The sequence below is a fragment of the Drosophila montana genome, unplaced genomic scaffold (assembly GCF_035044405.1).
Source record: "Drosophila montana isolate Dmon_TW-CO22-7 unplaced genomic scaffold, ASM3504440v1 contig_3207_1, whole genome shotgun sequence".
NCBI lineage: Eukaryota > Metazoa > Arthropoda > Insecta > Diptera > Drosophilidae > Drosophila > Drosophila montana.
In genome coordinates this window covers 116,317-138,045 of record NW_026998086.1, presented here as the reverse complement: position 1 = coordinate 138,045, position 21,729 = coordinate 116,317, and the positions used below count along the sequence as shown (strand labels likewise).

Genomic DNA, 21,729 nt, shown 5'->3' with positions numbered 1-21,729 from the left:
CTCATACAATACATAAGAACATTAAATATCGATATGGGATGTTCATCACTTGCATATCGGACATGTTGGTATTTTAGTGCTGCCTATCGAATATACAGTGCTGCCAGACTTGCAACCCTGTACAGAGTTGCATTGCTTGTTGTTCATCGAGAGTCGCAAAATGGTGGCTTCTGCTATACGCGGAGAAATTTTGTTGTACCATTAAGAACTAAAAAAAATACGCATTTGTGCTAATAATATTTAGTAAAATTATAGTGCAAAACTTTCACTTGCCCGTGTCGCTGCAGTACGCGTGTGAAAGTGTACACAAATTGCGTATCAAAGTCAGCGAAAATTGTTCCAAAATCTCCGCAGCAATAAAAAAAAACGCAAGGCAAGCGAAGTGCGTGAGTGTGTGTGTGTGTATGTTTGTATGCGCGTGTAAGTGCTTGTGCATGTGTATGGCGAGCGTTTGCGTGTGTGTGTGTGCGCAAAGTGTATGCAAAAAAGAAGAAGACAAAACAGAAGAGCATTAAAAAACGTATTGTTGGGCTGCCTTCTGTAGCCCCCACTGATAAGTTTAACGCGCACACACAGGGACAACAACAACAGCAAAGACAAAAATTTACAAGTCTCTAAACGTAAGCAACAACTACAACAAGTGTGCAAAAATTAATTATTATTTAAGTGTGTCACTAATTTCATTTCAAGCGTCCGAATCGCAGTCGACGTCGTCGTCGTCGTAATGCGCAGCGTAGAAATCATTAAAATTTATTAGTGAAAAACGTATGAAGGCGTCGCAGTCACTGTCGCTGTCAACGGCAACGTCGACGTCGTTTTTAGTTGGCGTCGGCGCTGCAACTGTGTTTGCACACAAAGCAAAGTGAAAAAGCCAGAGCGGGCAGAGGCGGCGGGCAAAGGCGCAGACGACGATGACGACGGCGACTTGTGAGCGTATAGTTGCACAAGGGGGGGAGCAAGGGGCCGTTTCTATTATGGACTTTTTGGGGTAGAACAATACAACGAAGACGTCAACGACGACGACGGCGATTCAAAGGCTCAACAAATTTTTGCCGAGAAGGAATCACAAAGCGCAGCAGCAGCAGCAGCGACGGTAGCGTCACCCACCACCAACGCAGCGGCTGCTGCGGCCACCCTTCAAATGACAAGCTGCACGCCCACCCGCTGCCCGCTGCCTGCTCGCTTGTCCGATGCTGCCGCTGCTGCTGCTGATGCCGATGCTTTAACTTTGCTTTGTTGCTTTTTCGCTGACGTTGGCTGAAAAATATTTGTTGTTGTGTGGCTCGCGCCTTTTTTATACACTGTTCGCAAAGTGAAAGAAGGGTATATGGCGCTTTGTTATTTCCGTATGTTTAGCCAGCGACTTTAAACTGGGAGTAAAGATTGCTATGCCACGCCCACTAGCAGCTGCTCCGCCGCCTAAACGTAAAACCTATCATTTTCCATATCACCGTTTGAAAGCCATTGCCTTCGGCTAACAGTTTTAGAGTAACTATCTTCTTCATTTTTTTTCTTTCAACAGAGAATTGTGCAGTCGGTTGCGCTCGGCATTCTTGTTTTACGATTTTGCAATTGTGTGCTATTTTTCTTGTTTTTTTGCAATCTGCTACCTCGACTTGATCTTCTTCTTCTCCTCCTTCTGCATAACCATAATCATCAGCTCACCTACGTCATTTCTTCGTTTCCAGCTGTGCGAGTGCAAATTAACCAAAATCTACATTTCCGGCGCGCCTGTCCCCACCCCACTCCCCGTCGCTTCAGGAACAACAGCATCAACACAGAATATCGCTTGCTCGCTCGCACGCACGCACGCACAATTGGCAACCGGCAGCGTTACCGTTACCGTTAGCGGGCCAAGCGGGAGCCAGAGCCAGAGTCACCCGGTTTCGAGTTCGAGCTGCTTGCTGGGAAGGCCTCACACACACGTTTTTACACACATCTTCACTGGATTCATGGTGAGTTGCCCGCCACGAACAGCTGTTGAACTAGGCATATATTTAATTATTATTATTTGTTTGCTTAACACACACAAACGTTCGCACGCACACACACACTCACTCACTATATTTGCCGCCGGCTCATGTGTCATTCTCTCTTGCTGCCCCAGGGGCCAGGCAGATTCCCAGCTCTCTTTTTCGGTTCATGAACTATTGAACTACATACATATATATGTGTGTGTGTGTGTGTGTGTGTGCAGGGAAATGCGACAGGGAGGGGCTATAGCCCGCTGTGATAGACGAGCAAATTGCCAGGCTCACTCACTGCATCGTAAACTAATTAGGCAAAGTGCTTCAAGTGCCAAAGCATACACACGAAACACACACTCATACACGCACACACTTATAAATTCAATGGAAGTTTTATAAACTAGAAAACAGAATTTGTAAAATGATCCGGGTATTGTTTCTTTTTACATTGGATGATATCCAGTAAAAGTATCTCAAAAATTGAATCATTGAAAGGTGCGTCAGGACTTAAAACTGAAAACCTTTTCATTATCAAAGAGAAAACGGCTAAGGTTTTATAAATGAACTAGTTCCCAACATTTTCCTTGGTTGCGCTTCTTGAGTCTTTGCCAGAATTGGATCAAAATATTAAATAACAGGAATATATTAAGACCTAGAAATATTAGAGTAAAGAAGGGGTTCCTCTGTTTCTCTCTCGATCTTTGCGAGAATAAGATTATAAATAAACAGGAATATAGTAAGATTTAGATAAGTTGCAGATAAGAAGAGTTTCCTGTTTTTCCAGCCTTGACAATCCTTTAAGCAGGCATCATTCCATACAAAACAATTAACGGACCACTACAGAGAGTTGTCACTGTATCATTAACTGTTTATTGTATTCATAGAACTGAACATATTGTAAATTGTTATTCGCACAGTGAAAGACGTAAAGCTATTTACTGAGGCAGTAGTTCAAGTTCACGCAACTGTGATTCCAGTTCACGCAACTGTGATTCCAGTTCACGGCGTTGCTTGCCATGTTGTTTTGCGGAGCTGTTGCATGTTCCGGTGCCCGGGCTCGGAGTCAAGTCGAGTCGAGCTGTCAGAGCGTAACATCTACAAGCTGTCAATTAGTTTGCGCGTTGTTCGCTGATTAATTGCCGACTGGTCGATAACTTGGTGCTAACCATAATTAAAATGCAAACAAATCTATTTATTTAATGGCCATTCAATAAACTAATGTACAGTGAAAGCTCTCTTGAGAGAACTATTCAGCTGGTTCAAGTTGTGTAGTTCCCTTAGCCCTGGACTTTAAGTTCTTCCTCGACAAATCCGACTTCGCATATAGCTCGTTATACCCCACTTTCAATTCAAGATATTATATTTTTTCTCATGAATCCAGTTACTTTAATCTGTCTTTCCACGAAAATATTTGAATAAATTCGCTGGAAATTTTCATTATGCATTCCAGCTTATCTCAGCCGGAATAAAAACCTGCTGGCATATTTCTATTAGTCAAAACTAGGGGCTTATCTCTGCGCGCGACATCCACAAAGGGGTTGTGGCAGGGGCTGTAAAAGGCTGCCTGATTACGGGGGAATAAAACGTGAAGTGTTTAATTAATAAATAACGTGCTAATAATGCATTTAATAAAAACAAAAGCGAACTTGAAGCGCGTTAATGCCCCGAGCGGAAACTGACGACCCCACAAAAGCAACAACAAAAACTGTTGAGAAATGCCGCCCACGCCCACAGCCACGCCCACGCCCACTGATGTGGTTTGCCCCATGATGATTTTGTTGATGATAATATTGGGTGGGGTTGCGGGGGGTTAATGGGGGGCTACGGCCTTTGATGTCGATTCCGTGTGCTTTCATATTTTATTATTAGTCATTTGGCTTATTTATAAGGCGCTGTTAAAGTTTACGTTTACGTTTACGTTTTATTAATCTGTTTGGTGTGCTTTTAATTTATAATTGTCGCTTATCTGATTGAAAAAGCAAGACACTTGGACTCAAGTGTCGATTTATTGCCACCGATTAGAAATTGTGCCGTCAAACACCCACACATCCACACATCACACACACACACACACACACACACACACACACCCACACATCCACACATCACACACACACACACACACACACATTTGTGTAAACAAACAGAATGTATATGCATATGTATACCTATTCCATATTAAATCATTTTATAAACTTTGAGGGCGCATCCCCCCCCCCCCCCCCCCCCCTAAGCAAAAGCTAAACAAAGTACAAAGTAAATAATATTGCTCAAGAATTATGACACAGTTTTTAATTGAAGTTTTACACCACGCGTGATTTTAATTTGGGAATAATTCAATCTTATTTTTTCATGGAATAAATAAAAATGAATTGATTTGTAAAATTCGGGATTTGTTAAACACCATATTTCAGTGTTGAAAACCCTTTAAACGAAATCTCACAAATCTGTTATCATGTTTATAAATAAATTGCTGTTTTTTATCCGACGCAAAACACATTTTAAACCAGAAAAAATATATATTTATAATAATCCCCTTTTGGGAAAGTACAGTTTATTTATAGTCTGAAAAAAATAAGAGCTTTTTTGTTTCTCTCTCTTTTACTCTGCATCTCGCATGCCAAACAATTCCAGCTACGTGCTACTCCATTAGCGATAAGATAATTAACACACAAAGCGCCTATTAAATCTATATATTCATTTATTTACGTATAAAGTCAAATAATTAAGCGCAGGTTAATCGGTGTAAAATCAATGAACCAATGGGAATATAATGTAGAAACGTGTTTAACAAAAAAATTAACAATATCAACAATGAATTCACATAAATCTTTGGCATTGTGTGTAATTCGATTATAGAAAGAGAGGTAGACCGAGAGAGGGAGAGGGAGAGAACGGCCACAGCAACAACAAGAACAACAACAACTTCACATGCAAAACGCTCATTTACATTATGCCAGACACAAATTCTCTGACACTCGTGTTGCCGTACAACAACAAACAATGACGACAGCGCCATAAACACTTGAAAAGGTCCAACAACAATAACAACAAAATCAACAAGAACAACAACTATAACAAGAAGAGCTAGAAGAGAAGAAAGGGCAAGCGGTCTCCTTTTACATGCCCTTGTTCTCCTTTATGTCTACCCTTCACTCTTTGTGGGCCCTTCCGTTTTGGGCAAACGGGCGACATAAGTAACACGAAACAATTTCCAAATGAAGCGCGGATAAGCCGCAAAATCCTTAAAATACTCGATAAAATTACATAAAACTAATCGCACAAGCACACGCACACAGGCAAGCACACATACACACAGTGGGACAGAGACAGAGACGGAGAGAGAGTCCGAGAGCAAGTAAGACAGCATTCGAATTGGCTGTATGACTTGCCTGTCTGCGATGGATGGGTCGCCGTTAGAGCGGCAGACGCGGGTCGACAGACATGAAGAGAATGATGAAGGTATCTACACCGACAATCTGTTTAACAACTTCATGAGCAGCAAATCCAACAAATCGTATAAACGACAACAACAAAAACGACGACGACGACTACGACGATGGCGATGACGACAACGAAGTGAAGTTCGGCTGCACACGAGCAGCCCCAAATGATGCACAGGTTAAGAGTGTGTGGGGTGGGGCAGACAGAGAGAGAGAGAGAGAGGCGAAGTCGCAGTCGCAGTCGTTGTGGGTCGTTTATTTGGTTTCGGTTTGGCTTTTTGGAGCGCCGCATCAGTGCCTGAATAGATGCTCAATCGTTCGGTTGAATGAAGTTGAGCAGCGTATGGGAGCTTTTACATATTATGATGCGGGCGGGGAGTGGGTAGTGGGGCTGCTACTATGAATGGAGAGAATGTGGCATAATGTTCTTGTTGATGTTGAGTAATGGGTATAACAACTGTAAGCTGCCAGCACTCGAAAATCTTATACACACACACTCACGACTATTTCCATGTGGGCCCCAAAAGAAAAGAGAAATTTGTTGGTTATTTATTTAGTTTTTTTTTATCTCTGGTTGGGGCAACGAGTTGAGTGCTCTGAACGCTGTCCAATTGCCTCCTGCATTTTGACTTCTTGTTTCTTCGTTTCCGACGTTTTTTCTTTTTACTTTTTCGGGCGTCTGTTTTGATTTGTTGTGAAAATTTGGCTTTCACAACAAACTGAAACAGACACACGAATTTAGTGTAGGTATGTGTGTGCCTGTGTGTGTGTGCGTGCGTGTGTGTGACTGGCCTCGAGGCACCTTCTTTGGGTGCCTACAAACATTTAATGGGGTTTCCGCACTTGACACACACACTCAACTGGACAGATTTTAGACATTCCAAGCTATTGAGCTACTCATCCACAAGCTCTCTTGAGCTCTTGTGTGTCCATGACGAAGCTAATTTGTTAAAGAGAATACCTAAACCAAATATTTGTGGAGAGTTTCGTTTCTACTCAAATTTTTGGTATTTTAATACTAACGAGATTTTCGATTTTACAAATAACTGTAAGAAATGAATATATAAAAACGTTTGGTATAATAATATTGCTTAAAGTCTAAAGCAGACCAAATTCAATATGTTTTATTTGGTAAAAATAGAAGAAGTTTAAACTACATGACACACGCTAAATGGGTGCAAAGTAGAAAATTCTTGCTGTGACATTACTTATGTGTGTGTGTATATGTATATATTTAAGGGCTTTTTATATATTTTCTTTTCCGGATACATCCTGTCGAATATGTTGTATTTGTATTTAATTTGAGAAGTTGTGCTTATAACAAACCATTGCAGCTGCTTGTACAGGTAGCGCACTCAATATTCGCTCTGGTCTAACTGAGCTACCTGCCCGACCTCATGGAGTTCTAGTGCTGTTCCGGCTAGCCCGGCAGATTATTAACATCAAGTTAATAACCACCCTAATGTACAGTTGTGCGGCGCATTCAGCAGCCGTTGCTCCAGCCGTGCGAAGGCATTTTAAGTTGTCTGCTGCGCGTTGCCCGCTGCTGCTGCTGCTGCTGACGTTCATTGTTGTTGTTGTTGTTGTAGCCTATTTGTCAGTCAATTAGTCAGCTTATTGGCAAGCGATGATTGCAGAGAGAAAAACAAGCTAAATACAAGCACAAACGTACACACAAGAGACCGACAATCGTCGGGCCCAGCCGACGGTCGACAACCGACAGCTTTTCCATTTCAAAATTACGCTCCACACGCACACACACACACACATACACACGCACCCAGCGTCGTCGTTTAGCCGCGTGCGTACACACAATTTTCCGCTACTCATGATACAAATTGTTTATTGGATTTCCTCTCAGCTTGCTAAGTTTTATTTTTCATTTACATTTCTCGTTTTGTTTCGTTTTATGTTTATGGGCTGTTTAGAAAACAATTTGCGGCACCCAACACCCAACTCAGCCACCCGCCCAACTGGGCTGTTAATCTGTCTGACTGTGTGTGTGTGTGTGTCTATATATATGTGTATTTTGTTAGTTGATAAAGCGCGTGTTGACATTAATGGCGGCAACGCGCCATTTGAAATTGACAGCGTTATTGACCTTAAATTTTCGTGGCCCAAACCAGCTCAGATGTTGTTCGGGCCAGTTGGCGACCAAACCGCTGACCAAAGACTCCGCCAGTCGACTACATTTTGGGACTGCGCTCTGACTCACACAAGCTGCAAAGTACTCGCAACTGGCCAACAGTCAGTCACGTATCCACGACGTTGTACAGAGCAGAGCAACAACAAAAACAACTGCAACAACAACAACCACAGCAAGCAACGCCCCATCAACGGTCGCTGCCATAATTTGTGGTCTTTTACTGTGAACTGCTGCTGTTGTTGTTGTTGGCCCATTGTTGCCGCAACCTCAGTGCTGGGCATTATGATACGGCTATTAATACATACACAGGCACACTCTCACACACACACACACGCTCACATGTCTAGGGGGCAGGGGAGGATTCGCTGTAACGAAGGCGGCGCATTTTCGGTGGTGGCAAAAATTGTTCGAGCCTTTCATTTTGCCTTTTTAGATTTTATGGCTTTTGTGCGTTACAACGGCGCTTTTTGTAGTACATTTGTTTTATAACAGCCACCGCAGAAGCAGCTACAGCAACAGCAGCAGCAGCAGCAGCAGCAGCAGCAGCAGCAGCTACAGCAACAGCGCCAGACCGCGAGGGTACGCTGCAGCAGGAAGGAAGCCAGGGGGGGTGGAGTGCCTGGCACACACACACACATACAGCTTAGCACATTGCTCGCAGTTATTACACAATTTTCCCCAAAGCGCCAGAGCCAAAGCCACTTGGGCCATTCGCGTGCCCAGAACAAGGGCGGGCGAGGAAGAGAGAGCGTCAGAAAGCGACGAGGCCAGGAGCTACTCACCTTCTTTTTTTATTTTTTTGTGAAATTTTTCCACTCACGACTTCCCTACCATAAAAATACAAAAAGTTGCTAACCAAGCAGGCCAAAGCCGTTCAGTCAGCCAGTTAGCCAGCCAGCCAACCAGGCCAGCTAACTGGGCTCTTGCTGCCGCTGCTGCTGCTGCTGCTGTTGATGTCGCTGATAAGTGTTGGTCGCAAACGCAGTCGACCGCTGCACAGTGGCAAAAAGTGGCTCAAGAAATGTCTAGGGCCATTTTTGTTGTTGTTATTAATATCTACACATATATATGGGCATGTCAGATAACGTTTATCAAACGTATTTTGGTAACTTAATTAAGGCGATTAAAATCTTAACTGGGCTCAAAAGGGTGCTTGGGGGAACGGTCTATTCAAGGTCTTATTCAAAATAAAATAAAATATAATTTAGTACATCTTATCCAACATAATTCTCTTCATTAGCTCTTCATATTCGAAGTAATTTAACTTTAATAATAAGAGGTTTGGCCTGATGTATTCAAGGTATTTTAAGGTCTTATTCAAAATAAAACAAAGTGTAGCACAGAGTAGAAACTTACACAACATATTTGTTTTATAGTTTGCATAATCTTTTCACATGCAAAGTTTTATTAACAATAATAAAGGCGTAGCAGGGGACATTGAGAGATATTTAACAGTAGATGAATAAGATAAAGATAATCACAATTAAGTGCAAGTGGCAATTTCCCAACTTCGGCGTAAATAGTTTTTCTTTATTCACTTGCATTTGAATAGCTTTTTAACCACTGTGCAGGCCAGCCTGGCCGTTGGTCCGTGCGCCGTGGCACCCTACGCCGCCTCATCGTCAGTCATTTAGGCGGCGTGTCGTGCCTTATTGAGTGTAAATCTGTCGACAATATTTTCTGTTTTATTTAATTTTTCCTTGTTTCTTTTTTATTGTTGCGCCTGTGCAAAGCCGAAGCGAGGCGCAATGGTTTTTATTTGCCTGCTGCTGCTGCTGCTGCATTTAATTAATTGATTTTAATTGCCATAATTTGTGTGCCGTTGCCACACAACCGCAACCGCCGGCATGCGAGAGTGTGCGTGTGTGTGCGTGTGTGTGTGTGTGTGTGTGTGTGTGTGTGTGTGTGTGTGTGTCGGCACTGATATTGATTCGTAAGCAAATTTAATGATAAGTCCCCTCCGCCTAACTGCCCCTCATGTGCGGCCTCGGCTCGTTACAGTTATTCGCCAAGTTACTTGAGCGGAAAATCTGTTTACAGCTGCACGCACACTTGAGAGGCGGCCAAAGAAAAAATAACCACACACAGATACACACGCACACTCGCACACAAAGTGAATAAAGCTGCAATGAAACTGTTCACCCTCACTTCCCCCCCCCCCCCCTCGCCCATGTTTGAGTCCCCGTCTGGCAGCATATGCAAACGATTAAGTGCTCGGTCCGCACATAAAACTCCCTAAATCCAGTGCGTCTGGCCTCCAGATTCGCTGCACGCAGCTCTCGTCTATTTGCCAGGCACATTACACGGCATTATTTTTATTGGATTATTTATTTATGCATGCTGATATCACATGAGAGCGCTTGTATGTTTTTTTTTTTTTTTTGTTTTTTTGGCGGATTTTGTATTGCAGACTGTTAATCATTTTAACCGTACCACGATGCATTTTCTTTTTGCAGTTGAATTTTCATATCATAGCGGGCATAAAAAGGCTTAACACTGGACCGGAAGCGTGTTTTTAAAGGGTGATGGCGGCCTCCACTCAAGGAGAAATACGAGTGGGTCCCGGCCACCAGGTAAACGATGTCTATGTACGTACATAACTCTCACAATTCAGAAATTCAGCTCACGGTAACAAAATAAAAAAAATGCAAAAAAAAAGATGTTATTTTCTTTTTGTATTGTAATCGTAATGTTGCAAATTCTAATTGTAATCCCAATTAATATACCCACCCATCCCTCCACACCTACCCAGCCCAAACAATACCCTACACTCGCTTGTCTTGAGCTTTCAGTTTAATCAAATTTTCTAAATTCCGATTAGTAAGTTGCCCACGATATGAGTCTAACAATCTTTCAATCATTATTTAGTGTCCAAATGTCACAACATTGGAATGATAAGAGAGTCTTGTCTGCAAAAAGCGTCAAATTTAAGCTCGTGGTTCATAAAACAATGAAACTTGTTAATTTTTTAATTTTTGCTACCAACAGAAAATGATTATTTACAATTAAATATTCGAGATTTTACTCTGAAAAACAAAGCACATACTAAATATCTTTCCTTGAGTTCTTTACATTATCTTTAATAAAAAGATGAGCTGGTGATAAGTTTTAATTGAAAATTTGTAATCTACAAAAAGTTCTATGCCCTCTACAGTGTTCGCTCGATAAGTAGATTCCCTCCAGGAAAGACCTTCTTCTATTTTATCTAATCTCATTGAAAGGCTCTTTCGTGTGGGCAACTTTGATTTGTAGCTTGATAAAATTTATAAATCATACTCAATTACTAACAGCTGTAAATAATACGTTTACCCAATTGGTTTTTCATATTAACTAATGCGTAAAGAACATTTACAACCCTTCCGCCTAAGTCTACCCTACCCCTATCTCCTCCACATCGCCAATCGCTGAGGTGCTTGCGGTCAAATCATTTACATGACCAAAGGTGTTCAGTAACAGGCGCTTAACCGTTTCCTACCCGCCCCTATCCACACACACACACACTTACACCTCACATCAACGCATTGTTCATACATTTCATGCATTAGGCTTAAGTTGTGTATTGTCATATCTTCCTGTATCGTATGACACCAGACAAACTACATGCATACATATCTTTATATATGTGTATACATGCCCGGTTGGAAATGCACTGCTTATTAATAATATAAATAGTTGGAAAGAGAAAAAAATAGAAGCGAGTGCTCTGACAAGTCATACAGCACGTCCTGCAAGACGTGTAGCATGACACGTCATCAAGGGTGTCCTGCATGCATTTTATTTCCAACCGGGTTGGCTTACATTGTATGGCTTAATGTGTTCGTAGAGTATGTCTCGAGTCTGTGGTGTGTGTGATATAACTAATCCCAAAAGAAAAAAAAATAGAGTTGATGCGATGTTTTTTTGGCGTTTCGTTCCGTTTTTTTTTTTATTAACTAATACCGCAACTTCTTCTGTCTTGTCTTGTCCTGTGACTGAAGGCAAAACTGCCCGATTATAATCCAATCTCAAGCTTCCCCGTTGACAAGGAAACCGATGAACGTGAACTAGAGGAAACAAGATGGAGTCCTGGCGTTGTGGCCGATGGCGACTTGTTAATGTTTCTGCGTGCGGCACGCTCCATGGCTGCATTTCAAGGAATGTGTGATGGCGGTTTAGAAGACGGTTGTTTGGCTGCCAGTCGCGACGACACAACAATTAACGCACTAGACGTGGTAAGTGCCCCATTTAACTCCTGCTCCCCGTCCGACTAATTGATGTCGCAATCCGTTTTAATAGCTGCACGATTCTGGCTACGATCCAGGCAAAGCTCTACAAGCGCTCGTAAAGTGCCCCGTTTCAAAGGGCATTGACAAAAAGTGGACCGAGGACGAAACGAAAAAGTTCATCAAGGGTCTTCGACAATTTGGCAAGAATTTCTTTAGGATCCACAAGGACCTGTTGCCACACAAAGACACACCGGAGCTGGTCGAGTTCTACTATCTGTGGAAGAAGACGCCCGGCGCCAACAATAATCGCCCACATCGGCGACGCAGACAGAGCGCCTTGCGTCGCAATCGTGTTACGCGCGCCAACAATACACCTCCCAAAAAGGAGGACACCCCGGAACCACAAGCTGCGACGACGGCGACGGCGGCGGCGTCGGCTGCAGAGACGGCGAATCGCTCATCGCCCGCTGTCTCCAAGGAGGAGAACAGTTCTCTAACCGAGGACGACGCCAGCGAGTGTGACAGTGATTCGAGTCTGACCAACAAAAGGGATGAATCACCCTCTAGGATGAGGACGAGAAACAAACAACAGAACAACAACAACAACAACAGCAGCAGCGCCAGTGCAGCTGGTGGCGGTGGCAACTCTGCCGCTGCTGCTGCTGCTGCCTCCGTCAACGCCTCTGCCAACAGCTCCGCCAAGGATCAATCCTCGGGCTCAGCGAGCAACAACAGCAACGCCGTGGCGAACGGCAAGCGACCCAAACGGGGCTCCGATACACCGGATGCTGCCGCAACAGCAGCCGCTGCCGGCGACAGTCCCAAAACGCCCACCAAGAGCGCGGCCGAGGGATCCGGCAATAAGCGGAAGGGCGGCAAACAGGACACGCCCAACAAGAAGAAGCGCACCGAAACGGACACCAACAACAGCAGCAGCGATCAGGCCAACAACAGCACCGAGGACAACATCAAGGAGAAGCAGCGCAAGCGACCGGACAGTCCTGTCGAGAGCATGAACTCCGACAGTCGTCCCGACTCTGTCCTGGACGATGGCGAGTCGAATACGACAGACACGGATGGCCGCACAGCGGAGCAGCAGTCCAGCAAGGACAGCAAGGAGATCAACTGCAAGGAGGAGAGCGGCGCTGTGACGCTGTCCGGCGATCTGGACTCCAAGTCGGAGGTCAACGAGAAATCGATCAAAACGGAAACGTCCTGCGCGGAAGACAACAAAGATAGCATCAAGAACATGGATGAGGAGACGAACATTCAAGCGCCCAGCAGCATACAGCCACTCAGCATCAAGCCCACGCACGTGGATGGTCTGCTAAAGGACTCCAGCTCCATGGAGGCGCCACAAGCAGCTGTTGCGGTTGCACCGATTGCAATGAAGGTGCCCACAATTGCCACCGTAGAGGCGCTCAATGCCTCTGTCGATCGTGATCGCAAGGAAGCCATTGAGAAAATGGAGATATGTGAGAACGAAGCGGCTGCACGTGATCCCGATCTGCTCAAGAAGCTCGCTAGCATTAAGCAGGAGACGTTGCCCCAGCAGCAGCAGCAGCAGCAACAACAGCAGCAACAACAACATCAACAGCAGCAGCAGCAGCTGGGTGTGCCGCCGGTGTCAGCTGCCTCGGGGCCCATGCAGGAGGCCGTCTACATCAAAAAGGAGCCAATGGAGGACTCCATGGATGCCACATGCAATCAAAACAGCAATGAGCCGCAGGATCTCAAGGTTAAAATCGAAATCAAAAACGAGGATCTTAAGATTAATGCCAGCGGCCTGCCACCAGTCAGTTCCGCGGCGCCGCCGCCCAATGCCCAACTTGCTGGCCTGCATCATGGCGCCGTTGATGGTGTCAACGCGGAACCACTGCATCTGCAGCACATGCCACATGGACCAACGCCGCAGGCGCCCGCCGGCTATCTAATCGACGGGCAGCTGAAGTATGGACCGCCCGGGCAACCGCCTCCACAGCCGCCACCACAGCTGCACAGTGATCCGGGCAGTGGCGGGGTATCGAGCGCAACGCCTCAGAAATATCCTGGCGATATGGAAATGAAGTACAACGAGGCGGCCGTCAAATTTGAGCCCAGCAGCGGTAAATTTGCGCCACAGGAGCTGAAGTATCCGGTGCCACCGCAGCTGGATCCGCTCAAGTACAGCCAGGAGATTCAGGCAGCGGCTGCCGCTGCGGCAGCTGTGGGCAAATACGACATGAAGTACATGATCGAGCAGCAGGGCAAGTATCCGGTGGAGCTGGCACCGCCCAAACCGGGCTACCAGGAGGCCCTCAAGATACCCGATGTAAAGCCGGGCTTTGCCCATCTGCCGCACAACATTGGCTCGTCTTTGGACGGATCCGGTTCGCACAAGTATGCCCCGACAGGTCAGCCGATGGATCAGCAGCCGCCGGGCGCGACACCGCCGCCCGGCATTGCCATGCCCAAGCCGCATTATCAGCACGATGTGCAGACGCCGCCGCTGGGGCGACCTTTTGAGCCCACAGGCCTCATGCTCAAATATGGTGATCCATTGGCCGGCAAATACGGGCCGCCACAGCCGCAGGATCTCAAGTATCCGATGCCGCCCGTGTCTGCTGCCGGCGGCGAGAATCTGATCAAAGCCTCGCCATATGGCCCGCCGCCAGAGAGTCCCATTGACGCCTCGGCGCGCTCCACGCCCGGCCAGGATAGCCAGGGCAGCAATAGCAATAGCAATTCGCAGCCCCCATCCTCACAGCCGCAGCAGTTCCAGTCGCCGCATCCCTCGCCGCACATGCCTTCGCCAGCTGGCGGCGGGTTGCCACCCGGCATGCATCCACAAAATCTCATCTCCCCGCACAGCCATGGACCGCCGCCGAATAGTGGCCCCGGCTCCGGACCAGGTCCACAGCCGCCAACGTCGCTGCATCAGCCGATTAGCAGCACAATGTCGGGTCAGGGAGGACCGCCCAGCCTGCAGCATGGACTGCCGCCGGGCCCGGGTGGCCCACACGCACAAATATCAGTCGCCAATTCGCTGTCGGGCGTCGTCTCATCGCTGGGCGCGCCCACGCTTTCCACAATGGCGCCCTCGCATCCCATGCACCCGCACATGCATCCGCACCAGCATCCGCATCTGCAGTCGCTGCAGTCCTTGCACCGACCGCATCCCGATCTGCCGCCATCCATGCATCCGCATGCGCCCATGGCCATGTCGCTGCAGGCGCCAGGTCCGCCGCCACCGCACAGCCACGGCCATCCGCTGGCGCCCGGCCACGGACAGCAGCAACAGCCGGGGGGACCGGGAGGTCCAGCAGGTACAGTACGCACGCCTTCGCCGGCGCAGCAGCAGCAGCCGCCGCGTAGCCTGCACGATCCGTTGCCAACATCGCGTGAGCCGCCCGCCTCGCACACATCGACGGCGCCAACGGGGTCGATAAGCGGCCTGAGCTCCGGGCCGGGGCAGGGACAGGGACCGGGACCAATGCCACATCAGTCACCACACGCGCATCGCACATCACCGCTGCCGGGTCTGGCGCATCCGTCTGGCCTTATTGGCCATCCGATGCCCATACATCCGCATTTGGCGCACCTGCCACCGGGTCATCCAGCACACGCAGCGCTCGCGCATCCCGGCCATCATCTGCTCTCGCATTCGATAGCGGGCCTGAGCCATGGCGGCGGTCCCATTGCGCTCCTGGCGGGTCCCGGCGGACTGGGTGGGCTGCCCGAGTCGGCGCTCAGCCGACGCACACCGCCCAGCCATCTGTCGCACCCGCACGCCTCGTCAGCGCCCTCGACGCCGCACTCGGCGGCCATCTCGACGAGCATGTCGCTGACCACCACGCCCAACACGGTGCCATCGTCCGCCTTCAGTCGCGCCAGTCCCAGCGTGCAACTCTCCAGCGGTTCCGCTCCAACTGGCCCTGGCGGCAACAGCAACAGCGGCACGCCGAACAACTCGTCCGCTGCTGCGGCCGCGGCCGCTGCACATCGCGCCGCCTCGCCCGCCTCCAGTGTGGGCAGCCTAAGCCGGCAGAGTCCGCTGCATCCTGTGCCGCAGTCGCCGCTGAGTCATCATCCCTCATCGTCGGCGCTGTCCGCTGCAGCGGCGGCCGTTGCCGAACGTGATCGGCACGCGCTGCTGCGCCAACAGTCGCCGCATATGACGCCGCCGCCAGTGTCCAGCGCATCCGGTCTGATGGCCAGTCCGCTCAGTAAGATGTATGCACCGCAGCCGGGTCAACGAGGATTGGGTACCTCGCCGCCGCCGCATTTGCGACCGGGCGCCTCGCCGCCGGTCATACGCCATCCACAGATGCCGCTGCCATTGCCGCTGATTGCGCCAGGCGGTGGCATTCCCCAGATTGGCGTGCATCCCGGTCAGTCACCGTATCCGCATCCGTTGCTACATCCCTCGGTCTTCTACTCGCCGCACCATCACAATCCCTTCAACTCGCCGTACGGCTATGCACCCTATGGGCCTGGCTTCCCTGCCTATATGAAGCCACCGCCACCAGCCGGCCCACTGGATCCCGCCGCTGTGATGGCGGCCCATCATGCTGGCCTTCAGGGTCCGCCACCGCAATCGCGTCAGGATGAACAGAACGCAGCAGCTGCGGCGGCGGTGGCTGCTGAAAAGCAACACGCGGCGGCAGTAGCCGCTGCTCAGCAGCAACACAAGGCGGGACAGCAGCAGCAACAACAACAGCAGCAACATCAACAGCAGCAACAACAACAACAGCAGCAGCAACAACAACAGCAGCAGCAACAGCAGCAGCAACAACAGCAGCATCAGCAACAACAACAGCAACAACAACAGCAACAACAACAGCAGCAGCAGCAGCAGTCTGGCGGTCCGCAACAGAACAAGCCGCCGACGCCAAAGACGCCGCAGGGACCTGGTGGCATGGGTGTCGGCATGGGCGGCCCAGGCACACCAACAGGTCTGCCGCCTGGCGCCTATCCAGGCTCTCACCTGGCTGGCTATCCGCCGCCGCCGCACGCGTCGCCGTTTGCGCCGCAGGATGGACAGCAGCATGGCATGAAACCGACCTCGCACATGGATGCGTTGCGAGCGCACGCGCACTCGGCCAACTCTGCGGGAATGGGCGGTGGACATCATCCGACAGAGCCATGTAAGTGTTGGCAACTCGCAGAGATTTGGCAGCTCTTCTTTAAATAATCATAATTTTTGTCTATTTGTAGTGCCCATTGACATTGAGCCGGATCCGGAACCCGAGATACCCAGCCCCACGCACAACATACCGCGCGGTCCCAGTCCCGAGGCGAAGCCCGACGATACCGAATGCCATCGCTCGCAGTCGGCCATGTGAGTAGCCCAGCATTGAATACACTCGCTTGAGCCAAATCTTATTAATCTATTCACTCGCTTTGCAGCTTTGTGCGGCACATCGATCGCGGCGACTACAACTCGTGCACGCGCACGGATCTGATTTTCAAGCCGGTGACCGATTCTAAGCTGGCGCGCAAGCGCGAGGAACGCGATCGTAAGCTGGCCGAAAAGGAGCGCGAGCGAAGACAGGTGAGAAAATGTGCATTATATATATTAAATATTATATTATATATTTTCCCTCTGTGCTCACCAGCAGCAACAACAGCAGCAGCAACAACAACAACAGCAACAGGCAGCTGCCGCACAACAGGCTGCACAGCAGGCCAAGATGAAGGCCGAGCTGAAGCCGCCGTATGCGGACACGCCGGCGCTGCGCCAACTGTCGGAATACGCGCGTCCACATGTCGCCTTCAGGTGAGCGTCGAGTCCTTGAAGGGATTGCTATATTGTTGAGTCGTATTTAGTTAAAGTCTTCATTTGATTTGTAGTCAATTATATGTAGTTGATTTGTGAGTCGCGTTCGTATTGTAATAATTTCCATTTCGATTTCAGTCCTGTTGAGCAGATGGTGCCTTATCATCATCCAATGGGCCCAATGTATAGCCGAGAGAGGTACAGTACCTAGTACAAGCCTGCCAAATCCTCATCTCAAAGCACCAAAACACACGCAAAACACACACACACACACACACACTCACTCACACACACACACACACACACACACACACACACACACACACACACACACACACACACTCACCCGCACACGCACACACATTTATACTGACAACCGAACTCCTCCTTTGCTAACTAACCTTCATATTTTGCTTAATTACACGCACGGTCAAAATTAATGCTTCAGTTCTTAACCCATTCGCCGCTTATTTGCCTGCCCTTAACCTTAATCCTCGACAAAATATTAAACCTATTTCTGCTTCTCCAAATTGTAGGCCCTTACTCATGCTTCCAACCTTGACTAATTGCAGAGAATTGGAGGAGATTAAAAATGCACAAGCGGCTGCCGCGAGTCAATCGCGACTGGATCCACACTGGATGGAATACTACAGACGGTAAGTCGTACCTCCACTTAATCCTCCCGAGCAATGTTAATAATGTTCTCAATTTCTCTTACAGTGGCATACATCCGTCACAGTTTCCGCTGTACGCGAATCCGGCTATTTCACAAATGGAACGCGAGCGTCTGGGCATACCGCCGCCGCATCATGTTGGCATGGATCCGGGCGAGCATATGGTGCGTATAGACTGCATGGCCAGCTCTCATCTTGTACACCATACTCGAAACTCCACTCATATTCACAGAATCAATCGTATTTGGAAAAAAAAAAAGAAAACAATTCAAAACAATTTAAACCAAACGAATTCAAAACATCTCTGCACAAATCACATGTCCACTTGTCAGCTCAATTAACCAAAATTTAAAAAAAAAATTGAAAGCGAAAAGAAATGTTATTAATTAGAGTACAACATGTGTCCATGTCCAAGCACGTGTGCTAACCCACATTTGGCATTGCAATTGTCTCGTGCTCCACATGTGAGACGTGTCTCTGCCGCTCTCTAACCCCCATTTGTAAGCCATCCGCAGTCGGTGCTCGTTTCTTGTTTCTCGTTTTCGCCATTCTAACACGCATTATCCACAATTCCATAACGCATTCTCCCGCTCCCACTTACAAACAATGTCGCATTGCTATATATTGCAAGCAGGCTCCATTATTCTCAGACGCAGCACTGGCTCTTTTGAAACTATCAACGATATTCAATAATTTTCAGATACGATTGACGAGAGAATATCATGCACACTCTCATACTCATTTACATTTGCCTTTGCATCCACAGCCGCAACCACCGGAGGCCGGTTTCCAACTGCCACGTGAGTTTGTATAGTCGCTGAGTTGTGAAAATCACAAAAATAAAACTAATGTCTGCATATCTCTATGCTTCACTTTTCCCCTTTTTTTTCTCTCCCCACTCTTCAGCGAATGTTGGCCAATATCCGCGCCCAAATATGCTTATACCTAGGGAGCCGCACTCGGACGTTTTGCTGCGTATGTCGTATGCGGATCAGCTACAGGTTTCCCAAATTCCTATGAAAATTTCATAACTGATTAATTACATATATACAGTATTTACAGGCCGCCGAGTTTCAACGTCAATCGCTGCACGATCAATACTTTAGGTGAGTCTCAATAAAAGGGCGCCATCCATCATTAGGGTGGCCCAAAACAACAACAACAACAGTCATAAACAGTCAGTCATTCGGCTCATTTGCTCATCTGTATTTTTGTGTGACTTTTTTGACTTTTGTTTATTGTCTTTGTCTATGGTTTGTTCCTTTATCATTTTGTGTGTTTTTTGTATCTGTATCACGCCCACCTTCTTTTTCTATCCATAACAGACAACGGCCCAGATAAGTGGACTATTGGCCAGGCAGACAGAATCCCAAAAGCAACTGAACAAAGAAAATACTCTTGGCCGGCGGCCGTGAGGAAAATGCTTTGTGTGATTTTTGTGTTCAAACGTTTACATTTTGCTTTTCAACAACAAGAACCAGAACAACATTCATGCATATATAAATATATATATATAATTATACATCTACACAACAACAGCAACAATATCAATGGTCCCATATATATATATATATCGTGCATCCAGGCTATATAACTAGCAACTTTAAGTTGTGCAACGCTTTGTCCAGTTTTTATGTAAAAAGTTAGTAATGTTTTTAATTTATCATCTATGCGCATCCCACATGTATCACATCTAGACACTAGATTCCTTCAAATAATTTTATGCTAATCTGTATTCCAATTTTATACAGAAACCAGCTACGTTAAGTGTGTTCCGTTCTGAACAGCTGACACCAACTTATTATTATGGACAAAGGGAATCGCATACAAAATCAAAAGAAAAACCAACTGACGAGAAACAAGCAAAGAAAACATGATGGTCGCAATATTTTAAGTATCGTCTTTATAGTGTATAGTGTTAAAATTCTAAAAACAAACAAATGAGAGGAGACGAAAGCGTGTTAATTATCGTTTAAGCTTACGAGAATTGATTAAGGCAAATGGAACAAAACTTAGCACACAAATTTTTAAGGTTTTCAACTGCATAATGTGCAAAACATATTTCTGATTGTAACAGCACTTTGATAATACCCTATGACTAAATACTAAGCTCTATTCAAATCAAATTAACTAGACTTTTCCAATTAGCTAAAACAACAACAGAGCAAAACCAAACTTTTTAGAATATATATTATATATATGTATACAACTGCAGGACATGGTTAAGGTATTATGCTGTCAACGCCCAAAAAGCTTGTGCGCTTTGTTCCGATCAAACCAATGTCTGTCTATATATATATATATATATATATTGAATGTATTGTACAAAGGGCTACTTAGAGATCTTAGCTGTCGCCGCTTACTGCAACTATTTTGACATCTCTCATATGCTGAGGAGGTGTAATATGTAATTTCAACTAAATGTACTTCCAGCCACAATTGAACTATGTAATTTGTAATGTTAGTGCGCTTTTGCTGCTTACCTTGAATTCTTAGTAATTTAGTAATACGTTATTTTTGTGTTGGCTTGCTTGGCTTACTTACTACTCATTAACTTATTCATTTTTTGCTTTAACTATAGTATTATATATTATCAAAAAGAAACAAAAAAGGAAGGCAACAAAAAAAACGTGTTTGTATAAAGTTTCATAAAACAAAAAAAAAACTACAAAAAATAGCTAGCTTATAAGTAAAAAATTAATGTATGTTAATTGTCGATGCGATTTTCAGCAAGAAAAGCATGCATATTTCATGCAAGTCCCCAAACGCAATCCATGTACTATATATATATATATATATATATATATATATATATATATGTGTATGGAGAACGGCGTGTGCATGTATAGCAGCTGCAATATTTCGAGTGCTTAATTTATATTATTAGTAATTTATACACAATATATATATATATATTAATTATATGAGCGGCATGCATTAAAACAGATAAATCTATATTTCAACAAAATGAAAAGATTTATATTATATTTAAGACGCAAATATATACACACACACATACACTACGACAATTTAACATGGATGCGTGAATAATACTATAAACAAATTACATATTTTTAAATACCATTTTTTATTTGACATTATGAATATACACATTGAATTATAGTATAATATAAATATATATATACAGCGTTTATTGTAGAATTTTGCGAGCATATTTGAAACAAAATGAAAAACTAAAAAACAAAAAAAACAAAGCTGAAAACCAAGCACAGAAACAAACATGAGCCACATCATTTGGCACAGTTATCGTTTAAGATTGTAAAGTGAAAATCCAGGCGTACATATTTATATATACATATACAAAATGAAAGGAAAAACATGCAGCTATATATGCATATGCTAAAAATATATAAATATATATAGTTATATATATATTTCACACAAAACAAAAAGCATATACACAATTCGATGATAATGATAATACAAAATAAATTATTAAAAACCTGTAAAAACTAAGTAAAGCAAAATAAAATTAGTTACATTAGTTACAAATCCAAACAACGTTCATTTAATTA

The 21,729-nt window shown here is 45.9% G+C and overlaps 1 protein-coding gene across 19 annotated transcripts; it reads left to right on the top strand.

Annotated features, from left to right (window-relative positions):
* Positions 1-154: 154 nt before the first annotated feature.
* On the top strand, positions 155-20,037 carry Gug (Grunge). Of its 19 annotated transcripts, none has more exons than XM_064688335.1 (15): positions 155-620; positions 1,689-1,955; positions 10,013-10,144; positions 11,534-11,767; positions 11,832-16,887; positions 16,958-17,081; positions 17,150-17,294; positions 17,359-17,519; positions 17,658-17,717; positions 18,056-18,175; positions 18,240-18,357; positions 18,894-18,993; positions 19,100-19,194; positions 19,256-19,299; positions 19,945-20,037. In XM_064688335.1, the coding sequence occupies exons 3-15, from the start codon at positions 10,082-10,084 to the stop codon at positions 19,958-19,960; spliced, it is 6,336 nt and encodes a 2,111-aa protein (XP_064544405.1). In that variant the 5' UTR covers positions 155-620; positions 1,689-1,955; positions 10,013-10,081; the 3' UTR covers positions 19,961-20,037. The 19 variants fall into 19 exon arrangements, with proteins under 19 accessions (XP_064544405.1, XP_064544401.1, XP_064544400.1 ...); XM_064688331.1 differs by having other exon boundaries at positions 19,247-19,299; XM_064688330.1 differs by lacking the exon at positions 19,945-20,037 and adding an exon at positions 19,519-19,711 and having other exon boundaries at positions 155-373; positions 19,247-19,299.
* Positions 20,038-21,729: the final 1,692 nt, after the last annotated feature.